The following is a 17824-nucleotide window of genomic DNA, read 5'->3' as shown; positions in this document are numbered from 1 at the left end:
TTTTATTTATAACAAAACGGACACCGTTTCAGTTTGAAACTGTGATTAATAATAAAATAACTCGCATTTAGAGCGCTTTCAAATCCACTTAATAAAGAGATCAAATCATTTAAAGTGCACGCCGTTTACATGTTTTTTTTATGCATCGTCATTGTCGCGCAAGGAAATCGATTAAAATTTAGCTAGCCGTCTTTTTTTCTTTCTTCTCATGAATCGTATTAGCCTTTGCATTTCAAGCCACTGCAGCTAATCTATTAAAACACAAGCACACACATACAATTCATAATAAATTTTAATAACTCGTCCAGACGTAATAACTTTAAATAAGTTGTCAGATTTGAAATTGTTTATTAATATTTCTGTGGCGGGACCACATTACCGCTCCAGACAAGTTTAAGATCCACGTGGGTGGTATATCAGTTATGACCGATGGAGATCAATGGACGGGGACAGACAGTTCCTTTCTTACTCGTTCTCTCGAGTCCCTGTGTTTTCGAGATCGTTTGTCTCCTGAAATTAATCCAATGGTAAATCACGTGACTAGTATTATTTACCGTCGTGTTTCCTTAAAGAAAAAAAAAATCTATTAAAATCACAGCCGAGTCTTCGCAGATGCGACGGAGCTCACAAATTGCATACAGTTACAACAGATCACAGTTTCGAAGGCTAGCACAGATAAAAAAAAACACAAATGTACCATTTATATAAGACACACATTGATTGTCTTTTAAAAACTACATATTGATTCCTTATAAACACCTTTTCTTAAATAAAGTAGTGCATCCAGGTCGCCGTGGGGGCGTTCAGCGCACGCACGCACGCACACACACACACACACACGCACACGCACGCACACGTACACACGCACTCGCACACATCCTCTCTATCATCCTCCTGATGGAAGTGTCTCTCGTCTTGCCAACATTGAAATAGGTCGGCGTGCTGTAAGAGGCTTAGAGAAAGCCTGCCCATTCCAAGCACTTAACCAAAAGATTGGCTCCTTTTGCCGTGTAGTTTTTTCTCCTCTTTTCTTGTGTAAGGATTTGTTCCGTGGCTTTGACCTAACTTATTACGAATTCACTTTGATTCCCCCGTACCTTAAACAACAGGTTGTGGTCAAACGGCCTATGTGTGTTTTTTTTTACGCATTCACGACCCTTCGGATACTACTTTGCAGGCCACGAGGGGCGCGCGCAGCTCAAATAGATATTTCATGTCAAAGACGAACTTCAAAAGCGCTGTCGGGCGCCGCGCGACCCATCCATCACGGAGAGTTCGCGCGTCACGGAACACTTCTGTTTTTGGAAGAATGGTCTACAAGGTTTGTTTTATGGTCTTTTAGTGTGTTGACTGGACAGAGTGGCAGACGTTTCGTTAGTTTCACAACACCTGGAATTTCCAGGAGGAAGTCTGATCTTTGTAATCCAAGCAGTCGGCGTTGAAGTTCAGTTTCCACGAGGACGCTTGGTCCTTATAATCCAAGCAATCCGCGGTGGAGTTGAAGCCGAGCCCCGAGGCGCCGTAACCTTGCGTGGGGAGGGACGCGGGAGACTGGTTCAGGTGGCTGGTGACGGCGTTGCTGCTCATGGGGCTCAAAGTGGACCCCGGCCCGGTCAGCTGATGGTGCATGGGCGTCAGGTACGAGCCGCAGTCCATGCCACCGAAGTAGGATGTGGAACCGGCGTAGCCCTGGCTGTATCCGGACGCTTGAGTGTAGGTCATGGGGTAGGATCGCTGCATGCAGGAGGAGGAGGTAGAGAGTGGGTCTGACAGCGGGGAGATGGAGGCCGGGCTCCAAATGGACACCGGCGCGGTTGTGGTGGAGATGGCCGGGACTGAAGTGCTGGAGGGCGGGGTGAACTGGCCGCTCGCCCCGCTCTCAGAACTGGCCTCCCGCGCTGGAGAGCTCTTCTTTTTGGCAGGTCGCACCTTGTTCTGGCCTCCGTTTTGTTGTTGTTGCTGCTGCTGGCGACACTTTGCCCTTCGGTTTTTGAACCAAACCTGACGCGATAAAAAGTGTTTGTTAATATTTACGTGAACTTAACAAGTAGCGCTGTGTAACTGTCTCTGTGCTGTCTCCGCGCAAAATCAGAACATTATTATAGCTATTTTAATGTGGCGCGCGCTCATGAAGATGTTTACGGATTTTAGGTGGTTTCATTTTTCAATTGAGACGCTCTCGCGTGACTTGAACGATACGTACCTGCACACGGGACTCCGGTAAGTTGATTTTCAAGGCCACCTCCTCTCGCATGAAAATATCCGGGTAGCGCGTTTTCGCGAATAAAGCCTCCAGCACATCTAGTTGCGCTCTAGTAAACGTTGTCCTTTCCCGCCTCTGCTTTCGAGGAGTAGCTGTTTTAAATAAACAAATGCATCACAAGGTCGTCCATCCGAAAGGCTTTCACGCATAGATTTGTTTAAAAAAGCGGGTTATAAAAGTTAATGTACGGCGGCCCACCAAAATCTCCCTAGGCCTATAAAACAGTGATGCGTCTAAACCGTTTGTCGCAATTTGTTTTATTTTTTAGTAAACCGTTTCAAACTTTTCCTCGCTTGATATGTCATCAGCGGTGCAATACAAAAAAATTATAATAATAATAGCAGGCCTGTGTGTCAGAATAACAGATATACATTTTAATTTTAATTTACCGACCGGCGTATGTTTTTAATTCTGCAAGCCGTATAAATTGCAACGTTTAATGTCTAACTTCTTCCAGACCCGTAACTGCCTCGCAATTTAATAATGCATCAGCCGCACATAATAACTTAATAATAATAATAATAATAATAATAATCTGGAAGTGTGTTTAGAAAGCATATAAATCAAACAGCCAGGCCTGCTATTTACGTTTAAGCAAGTATTCTCGAATGCATAAATCAGCATCATAAGTCCCAAGCGTCTTTTACATGAAATGCTTGATTGTTTCTCACCTGGGTATCCGACGGAAGGGTGCAGAAGGTCCATGCCGGAGGTAGTTAAACTTAGCCCGTTGACCGTGTAAGGTGGTTGCTTGAGATACGACATCATGCTAAAGATGGTTGTGGGGGGGTTAAAGTTGGAGAAAATCTGGAAGGCTGATCACCGGCCCCTTTTAGTCTTCTTTTCTCAGCCTCGTTTCTGCTTCTAGCTTGTTAACGTCTTCGGCGGCGGAGGTCAACGCAAAAAACCCTGTTTTCAAAAAACGACAAACAGAGACGTTCACTCAATTGCGACGGAGGAGCGTGCCGTTTCGACGTCTGTCGTCGGGAAACGAGGTTCCTCTGGCCGCGGCGACTTATAGGCGAATAAAGCACGTCCACGCCGCGACGTGCTCTTAAAGCCGCTCCAGACCTCCAGCTGTCCTCACGAGATGAACGAAGCTCATCTTGACGAACGCCCCCGTCCCTCCCCTTCCTCCCCTCTCCCCCACCGACCCCGAAAAGTAACATCTATTAATTGCAACAAGTCTTCACAAAGACAAAACTCAGTCGTTCAAATGCGCACACAAGCCCGAAACGCAATTTGCATAGGAACCCGGCTAATTGTCTCAGGCGCGAGAGCACTGATTGGGTGCTATTGGTGGAGACAAAGGCCACTGTTAGCCTGATAACTAACGCTGATAACAAAAGCTCCATTGGCGAGGGACAAAAGTAACAATGACAAAAGTAACCACCTTCTTTCTCCACTCATATCAGTCAGAAGAGCACGCTTTAAACCTTACATTACGCGCTTTAGTATTTTTCAGAATTCAACGCGTTGAAAGGACTTACTACATTCAATCTGTTCGATGTTACATTAAAAAGATAGAGTTTTAACTCGTTTGTATTATTATTTAGGTTCGTTTATTAGACATTGCAAAATTATGAACGGGTCAGGCTGTCGGCCCAAATGAAACAACAAAAAAAGTTTGTCATAACAGGCTATTGTGCCGAGCAAAACTCCAAATTAACCGACGTTCGGCATCAATCCTGGCTTGCGCACACGGCGGAATTATTAAACAAAAACTTCAGGCTTATTATGCAAAAAAAAAAGTTTTTTTTTTTAATCCAACGGTTTCGCCCCTCAATCTGTCACTTAAAACAGCCCTCGTCTACCAGTTGCGCAGCCGCTCAATAGTAATTACCTCATCCAAGAATTAATTATGATAAATGTTGTTGTTGATAAATTAACGAGATAATCCGTGTGGCACGCGCTCCCCTAATTACTGGACGCTACCTCTTCAGCTGAACGTTTGGCCTCATTGATTCTGTGCATGACTACAATAAAAATCACACGCGTGCGCGCGCACACACACACACACACACAGAGAGACACTTCAACGCGACGGTGTCTCTGACGCGATGCAGAACAAACTTTCGAAATAATAAAAAAGATAATGAAACTGTTCAGGTAAATGAATCAAGCGGTGTGCAACGACGCGATACGAGATGCACGTCGCGCGCTCCTTGTTTATTTATATTCATGTTCTCCTCAGAAATAATAGCGGCGTGCCGAATTATGTCGCTCGTCCCTCTCTTTTTTTTTTATCGGTTTCACCCAAACGGTTAAAATAAGATAAAAAACGTTAAATTAAAATGTAGAAATAAAAAAAGTGAAACGGTGCCCTACCACAAATTAAGATGCGTGTCAATAAACATAATAAATATTAAATGAGCGCCACGTTAAGCGTATGGGTTAGCCTTTTTGTTTGCCTTTCTCAAAATACAAGCAAGCGCCAAACGAAAAGAACGTTTGAGCTCGAAAAACATAAACAGACCGCACGGAAAGATCATTTAGCCTTCATTTCGCAATAACTGTGGACTATTAATATCAGCCCGATGATAAAAAAATAATAACAACACCCTTCGCGAAATCCTAAAACGTAAAAAATAAATTGCGCACGACTACGCGAGGCGGGCTACTTACTGAATAACTGGATTCAATTCGAAGTCCGTTAAAGTTTTACGTCCAGTGGCGAATATACGTCTAAACGGCTACAAAAATATCGAAGGCGTCGAGATAAAATCCTTTTCATCAAACCGTGAAGCAAATGAGTTATGATGAAGCCTCTACAGCTAAACGCGAAGAATGGATAAAATGGTTTAGAGAGATTAAAGCACATACGGTTATGATTCGCTGCTCTTCTGGGTTGAAGTTGCCGGAGTCTGATTTGTACAGCACGCTGGCCAATGAAGAGCTCAGGACTGGAGTCTGTTTCTCTCGCAGGGCCCTTTGCAGGGAAACAAACGTCGACAGCTACTTTTTGATGCAAACTCTCCAGCCAATGAGAGCGCGGCCCTAGCGGAGCGTATTCTCATCTCTGAGAATCAAAGGAATGTCATTTAACGTTGTAACATTAACTCATAGCGTTAAGCATAAATGGAAAGAAATGAATCATTCTTTTTTTTTTTTTTTTTTTTTTTACACCTATCTTAAAAAAAACAACCAAAACAAGGCTTTAATAGCTCATATCCGCACGATCGATCTGTTCGAAATTACTTTTTTTGTTGTCCTGCGGTGGCCCTTGGCGCGCCGGTTCGCAATCTCGCCACTCCAAAAGTTGCAAAGGAAACAACAGTGTAATTTCGAGCATATAGCGATTAATGGCACGCTCGCTTTCACAGCCCTCGCGGTGTAACGGCGAGGTAAAAGCGGAGAAAGCAAACGTCGGACGCGGACGCCTGAATCCACGCACACCACTCGCATTTCCGTTGCGTAGCTGGAGGGATTTACGGGGACTTAATTCCTTAAAACTGTCCTCTCGTCCACATGACGCTCGAAACCGCGAGTGCTCAAGCTGATATACCCAAATGTATCAAGAGATGAGTGCATCGCATTGCCACGGGGCTAGATTAGGGCCTTTTATAAGACACGTAGAATACACGTGAAACCAGTGTGGAGTGGCGCGACGAGGAGGTGAATTAGGTGGCTTTAAAAATGTTAAAAACAACATGTTGCCAATACCCACTCCGAGACACGTCTATCGGGATTCTTCTTGTGTGGGAGGAAAGCCGACTGTATCGTAACAGCTTTAAGTGTATACATTTTAAGATATCCCGAGAAGAGGAGAAGCTGACAAGCGCCCGGGTGACTCGACACGCACGGACAAATGAACAACGGTGAGCAACAAATGAACAAAGATCACTGTTATTTCACGCGCTTCTTTTTTTGTTTGTTTGTTTGTTTAATTGAAGCCGGCTCGGATGCGTTTAAATGAAATGAAACTTTTTTCTGACTAAATGTAATTTGTGAAGAAGTTGTACCTATTATTTGCAATTGCTATTATCTATGTAGTAGTCATTGCAGTCATATTTCATTTTATTATGGCGAACTAGAATTTCCAATCATGAGGATCAGTACGTTCTAACTGTTTTTCTGTTTAAACTTAACATGCTTTTTTTTGGTCTTATATTACTCAAGCATAAATTATAGCAAGTGTTGGTACATTTTTATTATTAATAATAATATTGAAATATTAGGCTATTTCACAGTTTACCACCCTACCGATGAATTATGCAACCAACGACAACTGATAATATTATTATTAATAATAATTATGGTATACGTCATCGTGGCTGTATTTTTTTCAATGTATCTCTTTAATTTTGCTTGAAATGGATGATGCCTTTTTGAAAACGTAAACGCAAAAGCATGAATAATAAAAAGTTCAATCTTATCTAGTAGACTACAGGCCTGGCCTATAATAGGTTATTATATATATATATATATATATATATATATATATATATATATATATATATATAGGAATGGCGTTCCATTAATCGAGTGTGATCTTTCTTTGGGTTACAGATGCAGAAAAAAAAAAAAAAAAACTTTACACTTCAAGACAGGATGGAAAGCTTCAGTTATGCACCTGCTATTGTGGAATGTCCTGGAGATGATGACAGCCACCATTATCCTGGTGATTTACCTGTTAATATTTCCCCACATCCACCTGCCACGCACCGTTTTGAAACTCTATAAACAACGTCTTTCACTTCGAGCGCTTCTGGAGTTCTTTGTGTTCGAAAGCGAATGAAAAACGAATCTTTCAACGCAAATCGCCAGTTTCTTCTCTGAACTCATTCGGCCGAGCCCAAGCACGAAATTCAGAAGAAGAAGAAGAAAAAAAAGAGATGATGAAACAGAACCATAACCGTGCTTGCAGGACCGCGTCTAAATAAGCAAAATAAATAATAATAATAATAATAATAAAAAAAAAACACGGACACGGATGGAGCTTTGCGTTTCTTCGTTGATGATTTAAAACTGACCTGGGACCGAAAACACTCGAAAAGTTCCCGTCCGCGGGTTCTGAGGCGGCGGGATTCGGGAGCGCGTGCTTGGCGTTATATTAACGCGCTGTGTAATTTATTTAGCAACACGCGAGTCGCAGCCGCGATAAATAAACGACGTTTCATCCGCCGTCGTCCCCGCGTTGCCTTTATCGCCGGGATCTCGCCCAGCGTTGCCTCTCGCTGTTTAAACTGCTAAATTATTTATCAAATTCTAAACGCCCCGCGTCCGGAGGGAACTCTCGTCTTTAAAGGAATTGTGGTTCGTCAAAGTGAAAAAAGAGCAATGCGTGTTCGCGCCTGTGGCCACAGCAGCGCGATCCCACTAAATGACACCCTTCCCTTTAATCTCCGCTTTGGTTGAATGGCGAGTTGCAATATTAAACCTTTATTTGGCTTCTAATGCCAAGCATGCAGCGGTATCTATTATATTATTTTTAATGACTGAATGTTACGTTTCCGATTACCTACCCCAATAAAACAAAGAAAAACACATTCTAATATAGTGCAATGCAGTATAGCGTACAGCTATAATGATGATATTTCAATATATAATATTTCAATGACATACAATGTAATGGCTATGCTATTTAATTATTTATAACAATACCCATTGCTAAGAAATAATAATAATAATAATAATAATAATAATAATAATAATAATAATAATAATAATAATAATAATAATAATAAATGAAAGCACTGATCTCTCTTTGTGTCTCCCCTGCAGGTCCAAATGTTTTGCAAAGCACTGGTGGGCAAATGCAAAGTGGACATCATCTGATGTTATCTTATGCGAATGTTTGGAGGAGCACAGTAGGAAAGGATCGTTTCTTCACAGTTTTATTAACAACTGAAGATTAGAACATCTTTAGTGGCTTTTCAATTACGACACCATGTTGCACTTACTCCGAAACCGTTGGATTGATAAGAACAAAACGACTCTGTTGATCATTTAAATGAATGTTTGACTTGACTGTATCTTCCGGTGGTAAATACATGGTGATCGTTTCTGTTCTTGATAAGGTTTTGAGTTCAGATGAAATCCCTAGACGTGGACATAATTTAGCGTGATGCATTACAGATGAGCCTGCCTTAATATTCTCCCAAATGTTTCTCTGATTTGACATAATTGTGATAATTGTTTAAATGCGATAGCAGTCGATTTTTGATGAGAGGAACGCTTGAACGTGAAGGTATATTTGCACGAAGTAATTACTGTGAATAAAAGAGCTCGTTTGATCTTTATTGACATTCATAATTTCCCGCGCGCCACATCTTCCCGTAAGGTGCAGCAAACTTAAATGGGGTTAAATGTTACGCGTCACGGTCCGAGAAAATAAGGATGTCAGATCGGAAAGGGTGGGGAGAAACGGAGGATGATTGCACAGTACATTTCGAGAGATCACTAAGGTTAGAGCAATCTACATACAGAAACAGAGAGACGAGACAGAGAACGTTACAATCCCTTAGTACAGTTACACTACAAGCACCACATTTCTTAGTAAGTCTACATACGATGGTGTTTGCGCTTTGCATGCTAATATATTTCCACTAAAACAGACACTTTAAGTTTTAAAACACGAGTTTGCCGACCATAAACACGCTTTAAAACCTCCAACCGAAGCAGAAAACCAAGAATGCTGTTTATAGGCGAGACGCATTTAGCATCTTCAGAAAATATTTAACGGTTATTAATCACTACTGTAATTGTTTGCCTGCTGTTTACGCAGCGGCCAAGCAGCAAACAAATGGATTCAATTAAAACCCGATTCTTCCCTTCAAGTCATCAATATGAGGCAAAGTAAGCCCTCCACCGTACTGACAAGGACAAACAAGTACACACAAGGGGACACTAAACGTTCTTTCAGTCATGCATAAACACGCTTTTCTCTCTACGCTCTTGCTCTCACACTTTCACTCTCACACACACACACACACACACACACACACACACACACAAAGGCCCTCAAGGTGAACTTGGTGAAAGATCTACGAACTCAGGTCTTCAAAGAACTCGCAATGCAATTGTGTCGAATTCACTTTTCCAAAACGAGTACCGATAACGCCCGATATCTTCATTACACGGATCTCATTGAGAAAAGCAGAAATGGCGTGAGGTGTGCGGTGGAACCTGCCCTGCAGTGTGGGCTTCACTTTTTTTTCGCCTCTCTCAGAGTTCAAAGGCACAGGAACAGAGAGGGTCGGATTTATTCAGGCTTTATGTGGTAAATGCTTGGATGTCTTTCTTGTAGTCTGCAAGGCCCTAAGATCACATTTAGGAAACGTTCTATTGTGAGGTTGGCTGTGAAATCCCCATAATAAATTCACCAAACAGGCACAAGCAATGGCTATTTAGGATACCGGCTATTTTTTTTCCCTTTCTATCTCGCCTTCCAGGTAAAGGTGTGTCTGTTTATGCGTCACTTTTAGACTCAGACACCAGTAACGCGGACTTGAAAGCATCAACGATCGCGAGACGTACATTAAAACGAGCTCTTATTAAAACTTTCAATACAAGCACTGGCTTATTACGGAGGGATGGCTAACGCTCAAAAAGGAAAACTGTCACCATTCACTCACCCTCATGACATGACCTGTACGTTCTTCGTAAGATATTTTGGAAAGTATGATTCCGACCCCCCTAATTTTCTCTGTATGAGCACAAACAGCGGAAACATATTTTAAAATATCCTTCAAGTGATCATTCGGGTTCGGAACGACACAAGAGTGAGTAAAAGACCTCTCTCACCCTCGGGTGATCTGATATAACAATCATTCGTGCTATTTTGTCCCCGAGCCAAACTGCGAGCGCCCATCCTCAAATACGCACGTTAACATTATTGAGTCTTTAATTATGTGATATAATTAACCCTGCACCCAGTTTGAAAGGCATGCGAGTCGAGGACGAGCCCCCATATGGGGTGAGCATTCCTTGCTTGTGCCCCGTCCAAACCCCACTTTGTTTTGAGTGACGTTCTGGCACTCTCGTTCATACACCAATACTCAGACTCCAAATCGTACCGTCTTGCCGTCTTACACACTGCCAGTTCACACGCATCTCTCTCCCCTTTTCTATTTTTAATGCTCTTGCCCAAAAGGTTTTGTTTATATTTTATGCAAATATCTTTTTTAAATCTTCCCGTGGCAACTTTTTTTTCTTTTCTCTTCTATTGTCAATGTCTCTTTAATGTTTCTGTCTCTTCTGGAAAAGTGGAGGCTGTCTGTTAGGACTCTCATAATTCTGTCAGTTGGATGTTTCCATTACGTTCTCATCACGTTCCTGCCATGTTCTTGTCCCGGCTCCAGCCTGTAGTCAGCTACCCTTCCAGCCACAGGCTGGCAGCTGGTTTTTTTTTCCCGCAATTGTGTATCTCTAAGGGCTTGTCTGTCAACTGGAACCCTCCCCTCCAATTAGGAGTGTAAACACAAGACCCGTCTGCGTGTGTGTGTGTGTGTGTGTGTGCGCTTGTGTACATGCTTATAAGAAGTTCACAAACTGTCCCCTAAAACTCCCCTTACAGTGATTCAAATCTGCTTAGGTTCTCCAAACGGGGAGCATTCAGCATCTAAAATGACTTCAGAGAGAATTGTGCAGGATAAATATTTGCAGTTAAATATTTTACCCTTCTTTCTAAATTTTATTTATTAGACTGCATCTTAACCGGTTTATTGACTTAAATATATGTGACTCTGGACCATAAATTATTATTATTATTTTTTTAAATTGAGATTTATACATCATTTATTTTTGCCTGAGATACAACCATTTGATAATCTGCAATCTGAGGGTGCAAAAAATCTAAATACTGAGAAAATCACCTTTAAAGTTGTACAAATGAAGTTCTTAACAATGCATATTGCTAATCAAAAATGACATTTTCATATATTTATGGTAGGAAATTTATGAAATATCTTCATGGAACATGACCTTTACTTAATATCCTAAAGCTTTTGACCATATAATGTTTTTGGCAATTGCTACAAATATTTTTTGTGCTCCAGGGTCTCATATGGCGAGTGTATTATGAGCTCTCCTGTATATTTGAAAAGAAAGGCATTTTTATTTCATTTATATTGTAGACATTTACGCCGAGATATTTTTCTGTGCAAGTATTTAATGCATTGTTTTGTATTAAATTACAGAACTGGACTTATTTAGTTTCAAAAAGTGTTTATTTTCGACATTAACTTGACAGGTCACCATTCGCCGCTCTCCTGGTTACCATAGGGAACCAATACTGCTGAAAAGAATGTAGAGTCTGCCAGAGTTGCAGACTGGGACAGGACAGGCTGTGTGTGTGTGTGTGTGTGTGTGTGTGTGTGCTGGGGGTGGGAACACTCTCAGAAACCCCAGTGGTTACCGCCTTGCGGCTGGCAATAGGGATGCAGGAATTTCACTAGACCTACTGCCCGGAAAATGCCAGGTGGGAGACGAGGAGCGGACAGAGGGTGTGGAGGAGTCACATTAATTGCTGGCAGGGGAGGTGGAGGATAGGTAGCTCAGGAACTGACAGAAGCTCAATAGAAAAATAGAGCGGTCAAATCAATTGCAGCCTGATGTATTTACTGTCGCTTTAATGTCATTTGCAGAATGAGCGTTTCTCTTGAAAGCTAGAACGCAAACTAATCATTTTAAGGTAAATTATTTCTTTGGAATTGCTCATTTTTGGCTTAGACTAAGCGATGCTTTGAATTTCCAATGCGTTTGGTATTTGTTTAGACTGTTTAGGAAACGTCATTACAAACAAGTCTATCAAACTTCACCAAGTGATAACGTAAAATGCCATTAAAATGTAAAAATCATCCTGAAAAAATCTTTGTAGTGACATAATGAAAAGTAATACTTTATTTTAAGGATCAATTCTCACTATTAACTAGAATGAATATTGCTATTTTGGCTATTTATTAGTACATATGAAGCACATATTCTGCATGACCATATTTTAGATTCCTTAATTCTACTCAATAACTAAACTTAAAATCTACCTTACTAACTGTTAATCAGCAAATCAGGAGTTTTTGAGGCAAATTTCTTAAAATAAAATGTGACCTAATAAGTATATTTAATGAAATGATATTATTATGCTGATATGATTTCAACCAATACAGTAAATTATATCTAAAATCATTCAAATCTTTGTGCAAGCGCATATTTAAAGAGTTAATTAGCAAAAACTGGTTTTTAACAATTCTCAAAATCACGTGTTTTTTTATTATTATTGTACATTACAATAAATCTCAATCAAACTGCAGTTGTGTTATTTTGACTAGATTAAAAATAACTTTAAAAAACAGCTAACATAATAAAAACATGATTTAAAACAAAAAAAAGTTCTATTTTGCAGATTAACTCATCATTTACATTTTATTTATTTATCTACCGAGCAATGGGAAAAATTAAAAAGGGGGAAATAAATAAATAATTTAAAAAAATGTCCATGCCCTTTTACAACATATTCAACTTTTTATATATAATTCAATCGAAATAATTCAATTTTTTTTATTAAAACAACCCTGCTTATTTATTTTTTTTAATCATTAAACTCTCTGGAGTTTGTGTAATAAACATATATCCGAGTGTCTACGGATATTTTACCATGAATCTCAAAGCCTAATGCGACTCACATGGAGTCATAAACATATAAAATGACATCTACAAATGCGGCGAGGGGAAGAACAGCTCAGTTGCTCTGAAATCAATGCGGTCTCTGCTGTGGAGCTTCTGGGGCACAGTTCAATAAAGCAGCAGCATAATGGTCAGCACCATGGTGGAGCCATCGAGTCATGGAGCAACATCATGCTCCGCAGCAGGGGAAGACATCGGGCAGATGGGTCCAGTGTAGCGGTACAACTCCATCCCTCCTCCTCTCCCTTCTATACCGCTCTCTTTCTAGCTTTCTGCCCCACGGTGCGATTGGTCAGAGTCTGACGAACGGGTCGAAATCAGACAGATCGCGAAGGTTACTCCGACGAAGTGCGGTAGGACATATTAATACAGCACGCGCCGTTTGTGATCGGCGAATCAATTACATGGAAATGAATGTCATTTTAAATGACTGATAGAGAGGCCAGATACTCAAGAGCGGTAGGAAGAGCGAACAAGTTGTGGATGAAGACGGAGTAGGAGCAAGGCAAAGGAGGGAGAGAGAGCAAGGGCAAAAGTGTGATTGAAAGAGAGAGGGCAGGCATATCCCTTTGAAATGCCCACTCAGGGGTAGGAGCCTGGGGGAGCAGGCTGGAGTGGCCCAGCGCCTGGACAGACAGGCAGTCACCACTCTGGGCCAGGGTCCAGCACCCCTCCGCCATTCCCACCAGCCTCTCCTCCTTGCCCAGGCCAGACTGGCTATGTCCCCCCCTCTGCCCATCAGTCAGCCAGCCTCCAGTGGACCAACTGGAGCCTCGCAACCTCACCTTGCCAACAAACCCCCCTACTTCCAACCCCCACCCAACTGTATGGCTCAAGCCCAAACTGATTCGCCCCATCAGAGCAACCTCTGTAGTGTGAGGGACTGACTGATCACTCCTTAAGCTCAGCACAGGATGCCTGACAGAACACTCAACCATTCAGTTTTACTCTTTAGTGGAACTTATTTCCTAGTACTTGGATCTTTTCAGCACATGAATTGACAAGATGATAGGCTCTACATTATAAAAATATTTTTTCTATACGAACGCTCATTGGAGTGAAGCGAGTAAGGTTTTCTTGACTTTACCAAAAATCATTAAGAAAAGTCCTTTTAAAATGTGAGTATAAAGTATGATACAACAGGCTTTACGTGTATATGTCTTTATTTATTACTGTATTGCACTGAACTATATATTTTGCACCCCCCAACAACAAAAATTACAGAGCTTTGGGAGATTTAGCATTTATCAAAGCATCTTACGAAAACATATTAACGGAAGGTATAGTGACAACTAATATTTATATGAATGTGATTTCATCTTATTTATTGCATCACATATCTGAGGTCAGATTGCGCTGTGAAAAAAAAGTGTATTTTTTTCTCTTTGAGCATGTCATTTATTTTCTTGTATATCATACCATATAAGTCATCAAATGTGCCTCATGTGCGGTTTGTTTAGAGATTTTAGAGACATTTTTTTATTTTGTGTAAGTGTTAAGAATACCGTTCTTTAAAATAGTTTACTCTCATGCTAAAACCATTTCACATTTAAGTCAAAAGTTCACTGTGAAATGAATTCTGTCATTATTTACTTGCTCTAAGGTTCTTTTAAACCCACGGGATGTACTTTTAGCTGCAAAACCCAAAAGAAAAGAACCTTTTAACTGTTTCTGTCCTACAATTTTTGTCCTACATCGAACCTGCACTTTCCAAAATATCTTGTCTTCTACAAACGATAGAAAGCCACACAGGTTTGGAACGACGTAAGAGTAAGTGATTGGTAAGATGGTTGAACTAACATCATTATAGAACTAAATTTTCCAGTGCATTATGTTGCACACAGTCGTACAGATATAATACAGATATAAAAGAACATTTTAACACAATGTAAACTGCATCACTGTCAGTTTAGAAATAAGGTACATGGAGGAAATAACCATCAAACATAACACCAATCCTCCTGCGGCGACAGTAATGTTGTACACCTCTCTGTAGAGGATGGATTTGCAAAACCAGAACCAACATTTCACCTCTTAAATAACAGATTCATTCTAGTAACAAAATTCGAAGGGCCAGATGCACTATCAGCTTGCGTCAATGCAAACATTTGGTGTTTAAAAAAAAAGTACAATCAGGATTTACTAAATACGTGCAGCGGAAAATTTGCACTGAAAAGGCATTGACAGTTATTTTTGTGACTCACTGTATTGAATAAGTATTTGTAGGAGTTTCTCTTTCCATCTGTAAATTTATGGGAGGAGTATTGAAATGAATCACACAGTGCGATTTGCGCTTGTCACTTCCCCGGTACTTGTGCCATTATATAACCAACACAATAAGGATTGCGTTGGTCATTATGGAAATGAGATGGTGCATCTGCTTTTTTTAACGTGCACCTTGTTAGTAAAGCACCTGCAGAAATTCTCCTCTCATCTAATGTACCATGTTTAGTAAATCTGAACCTAATAGTTGCACGATTCGCTTTGATAGCACAGTGGGTTGTATTAAAAGCGCTCTTTGTGTCACTTGATGTCATCTCAAGTTTACAGTGTAGATTCTGAAACAAATGTAATTTGTAGCAGATTAAAGTAGCGAACTTATACAAAAAATACTCTAGTTTCAGACATCAATGCAAATGCAAAAGTGTCTCCAGTCTCTGCTAAAATAGACACAAAGACTTTTGCTGTTCACAGCGATCGGGTCAAGTGTCAAGTCAACAACTTAAGTGTAACTCAAGTTTGACTCTCAAACTTAAGCTTCATCTGTTTTCTGCATCTTTGTCTTTCTATTATTGACTGTTTGTGCTTGTCAGTGCCATTGTCTGTTTGTCAGTTCGTTGGTTTTGCCTTGCCAAGTCCACAATGTCTTTCCCAAACTTGTCTGCCAGTAATTGTTCAGTGCATTCCTCTATTGTTTCTTTCCGAGATACGATCTGATGCGTCATCTCGCCATTATTTTCTGCTCTGCATACTGTCAGGGATGACAACCTCAATCTCTCCACCACCCCCAGGTCTGAGGCAAGGTTACCATGTCCCCATGGCAACAGCAGCAGGCCCACATGATTCGACACAATGTGAGTGGGAATCTTGCCAAAGACTGGGAATTTGGGTGTGATGTAGGCATTGTGGATAACAGGTTCAGCCCCGGTGGAAGCACATGGGTCAGATGAGGACTGACTTTCAGTGCATTAGATCACAAAGATGCCTCTGTTAACAACCGCTGTCAATGTATTTAATGAAATACTGCGATACTATTACAATCGGAAATGACTTTTTTAATACAAAAAACAAGAAGCTTTCATCCGGTTGTTGTGAAATCTCCCTCTCTATCGTTCTCTCTCACTCACTCAGCTTGGCTGTGTGTACCGGTGCGAACTACCCAGTGTTTATTTTGTTGTTCTCGTTACAGACCATAAACACCACTTACGCCGATGTTTGGGGTTGGAGTTGAGTGTGTGCGAGCCATGTGCTATATTTGCTGATAACAGGATTTGCTTGTGTTACAAATCACCAAACGAGAAAGGTTAATTGTCAACGCAAGCTCCAAAATGGCTGCACACTTTAATCTTTAGTGTGCGAATGCTTTAATATTTATCTTGAGTAATTAGATATAGACAGGCTTTACGCTATTTTTGATCAGCACTTGCACGTGGTGTCAAACTGCATTTTGGCTTCTTGGACATCCTTTAATTGTAAAACTGAAGCAGGGTTTTTTTTTCTGTGAACTAATTGTAAAATGTCTTAAGTTGCTGGGGTATATTTATAGCAACAGCCAAAAATACATTGTATGGGTCAGAATTACTGATTTTTCTTTTATGCCAAAGAAGATTAGGATGTTAAAGATTATATTCCATTAAGTCAATTTCCCATGCAATAATTTTGATTAGAAATATGCATTGCTTAGAACTTAATTTGGACAACTTTTTGCACCCTCACATTCCAGAATCACAATTAGTTGTATCTCTACCAAATAGTGTCTTATTATAAAAAAACATATATCAATGAAAAACTTATTTGTTCAACTTTCAGGTGAGGTATAATCTCAATTTAAAAAAAAATTGACTTTAATAAATGCATACTTTGTAAAGTATTAAGTGAGTAATACAACTACTTCATTCAGTTATCAGCTACCCTCACATTGTCTAACTGAAAATGTTTTCCATATTAAAATGTATTTTTTTATTAATCTATACAATGTTGCTTTGGGCTCCACTGACTTTCAATGTAGAGCGATAATGTTGAAAACTGTTGAAAAAATGTACATAATCAAGGAAGTCACACAGGCATGGAACAACATGAGGTTGTTCATAGTAGTTGTATTATAGTTGTATTACGCACTTAATACCGTACAATGTTCATTATTTACAATTTATAATTAGCTCAACAAACACAACGCTAAGCCTGCTTCAGTTTCATAATTAAAGGACGCCCAAGAAAGCAAGATGCAATTTGACACGACATGTAAGTGCTGACCTAAAGAAGTTGATCGCTTTCAGACTTCAAAATGAAGTCACACACTTTACTTCTGTGCGAGTGGTTCACTGGTTGCCAAGCGTGAGGATTGCCAGGGATAAATAAAGATTGAGAGGTAGGTAGAGAGAGAATAAGGGGGTGGGGAGGTGGTCATGTTTTCCACTGGCACGTCGTTAACCTCCTGGGTCTGTGGGGAGAATCAGAGCTGCTGTGGGAGCTTAGAGCATAGAGCATTTGTTTGTGGGACCCCCGGGGGGAGGCAGACCCCATGCCTGAAAATGGGCTTCCAAAACAGCAGTGGGTTGACGAGAGGGGAGGGACTGGATGAGAAAAGGGAGGAGGAGAGGGGGAGACTTAAACAAAAACACCCCGAGGGTCGGGGGTCCCCCTTGGGCCGAGGCCTACAACTTTTTCCCCTAAAGAGTGATCCGAAGGTGCTAAAACAAGTGTTTTTTATTACTGTAA

At 40.7% G+C, this 17824-nt stretch overlaps 1 protein-coding gene and 1 long non-coding RNA gene across 3 annotated transcripts; one reads left to right on the top strand and one right to left on the bottom strand.

Moving 5' to 3' along the window:
• Window positions 1–274: 274 nt before the first annotated feature.
• otx2b (orthodenticle homeobox 2b) lies at window positions 275–5221 on the bottom strand. Of its 2 annotated transcripts, none has more exons than XM_043262188.1 (4): window positions 5087–5221; window positions 2935–3172; window positions 2204–2355; window positions 275–2001 (listed from the first exon to the last, which is right to left on the bottom strand). In XM_043262188.1, the coding sequence occupies exons 2-4, from the start codon at window positions 3029–3031 to the stop codon at window positions 1381–1383; spliced, it is 870 nt and encodes a 289-aa protein (XP_043118123.1). In that variant the 5' UTR covers window positions 3032–3172; window positions 5087–5221; the 3' UTR covers window positions 275–1380. The 2 variants fall into 2 exon arrangements, with proteins under 2 accessions (XP_043118123.1, XP_043118124.1); XM_043262189.1 differs by lacking the exon at window positions 5087–5221 and adding an exon at window positions 4889–5079.
• A 175-nt stretch (window positions 5222–5396) lies between these two features.
• LOC122361441 lies at window positions 5397–8505 on the top strand. Its single transcript, XR_006252962.1, has 3 exons — window positions 5397–6081; window positions 6773–6884; window positions 7988–8505. It is a non-coding gene; the product is annotated as an uncharacterized LOC122361441 (long non-coding RNA).
• Window positions 8506–17824: the final 9319 nt, after the last annotated feature.

This window comes from Puntigrus tetrazona, chromosome 17, assembly GCF_018831695.1.
Source record: "Puntigrus tetrazona isolate hp1 chromosome 17, ASM1883169v1, whole genome shotgun sequence".
In the NCBI taxonomy this organism is placed as follows: domain Eukaryota; kingdom Metazoa; phylum Chordata; class Actinopteri; order Cypriniformes; family Cyprinidae; genus Puntigrus; species Puntigrus tetrazona.
Note: the sequence above shows the minus strand (reverse complement) of the source record. Positions and strands in the feature narration are given on the sequence as shown.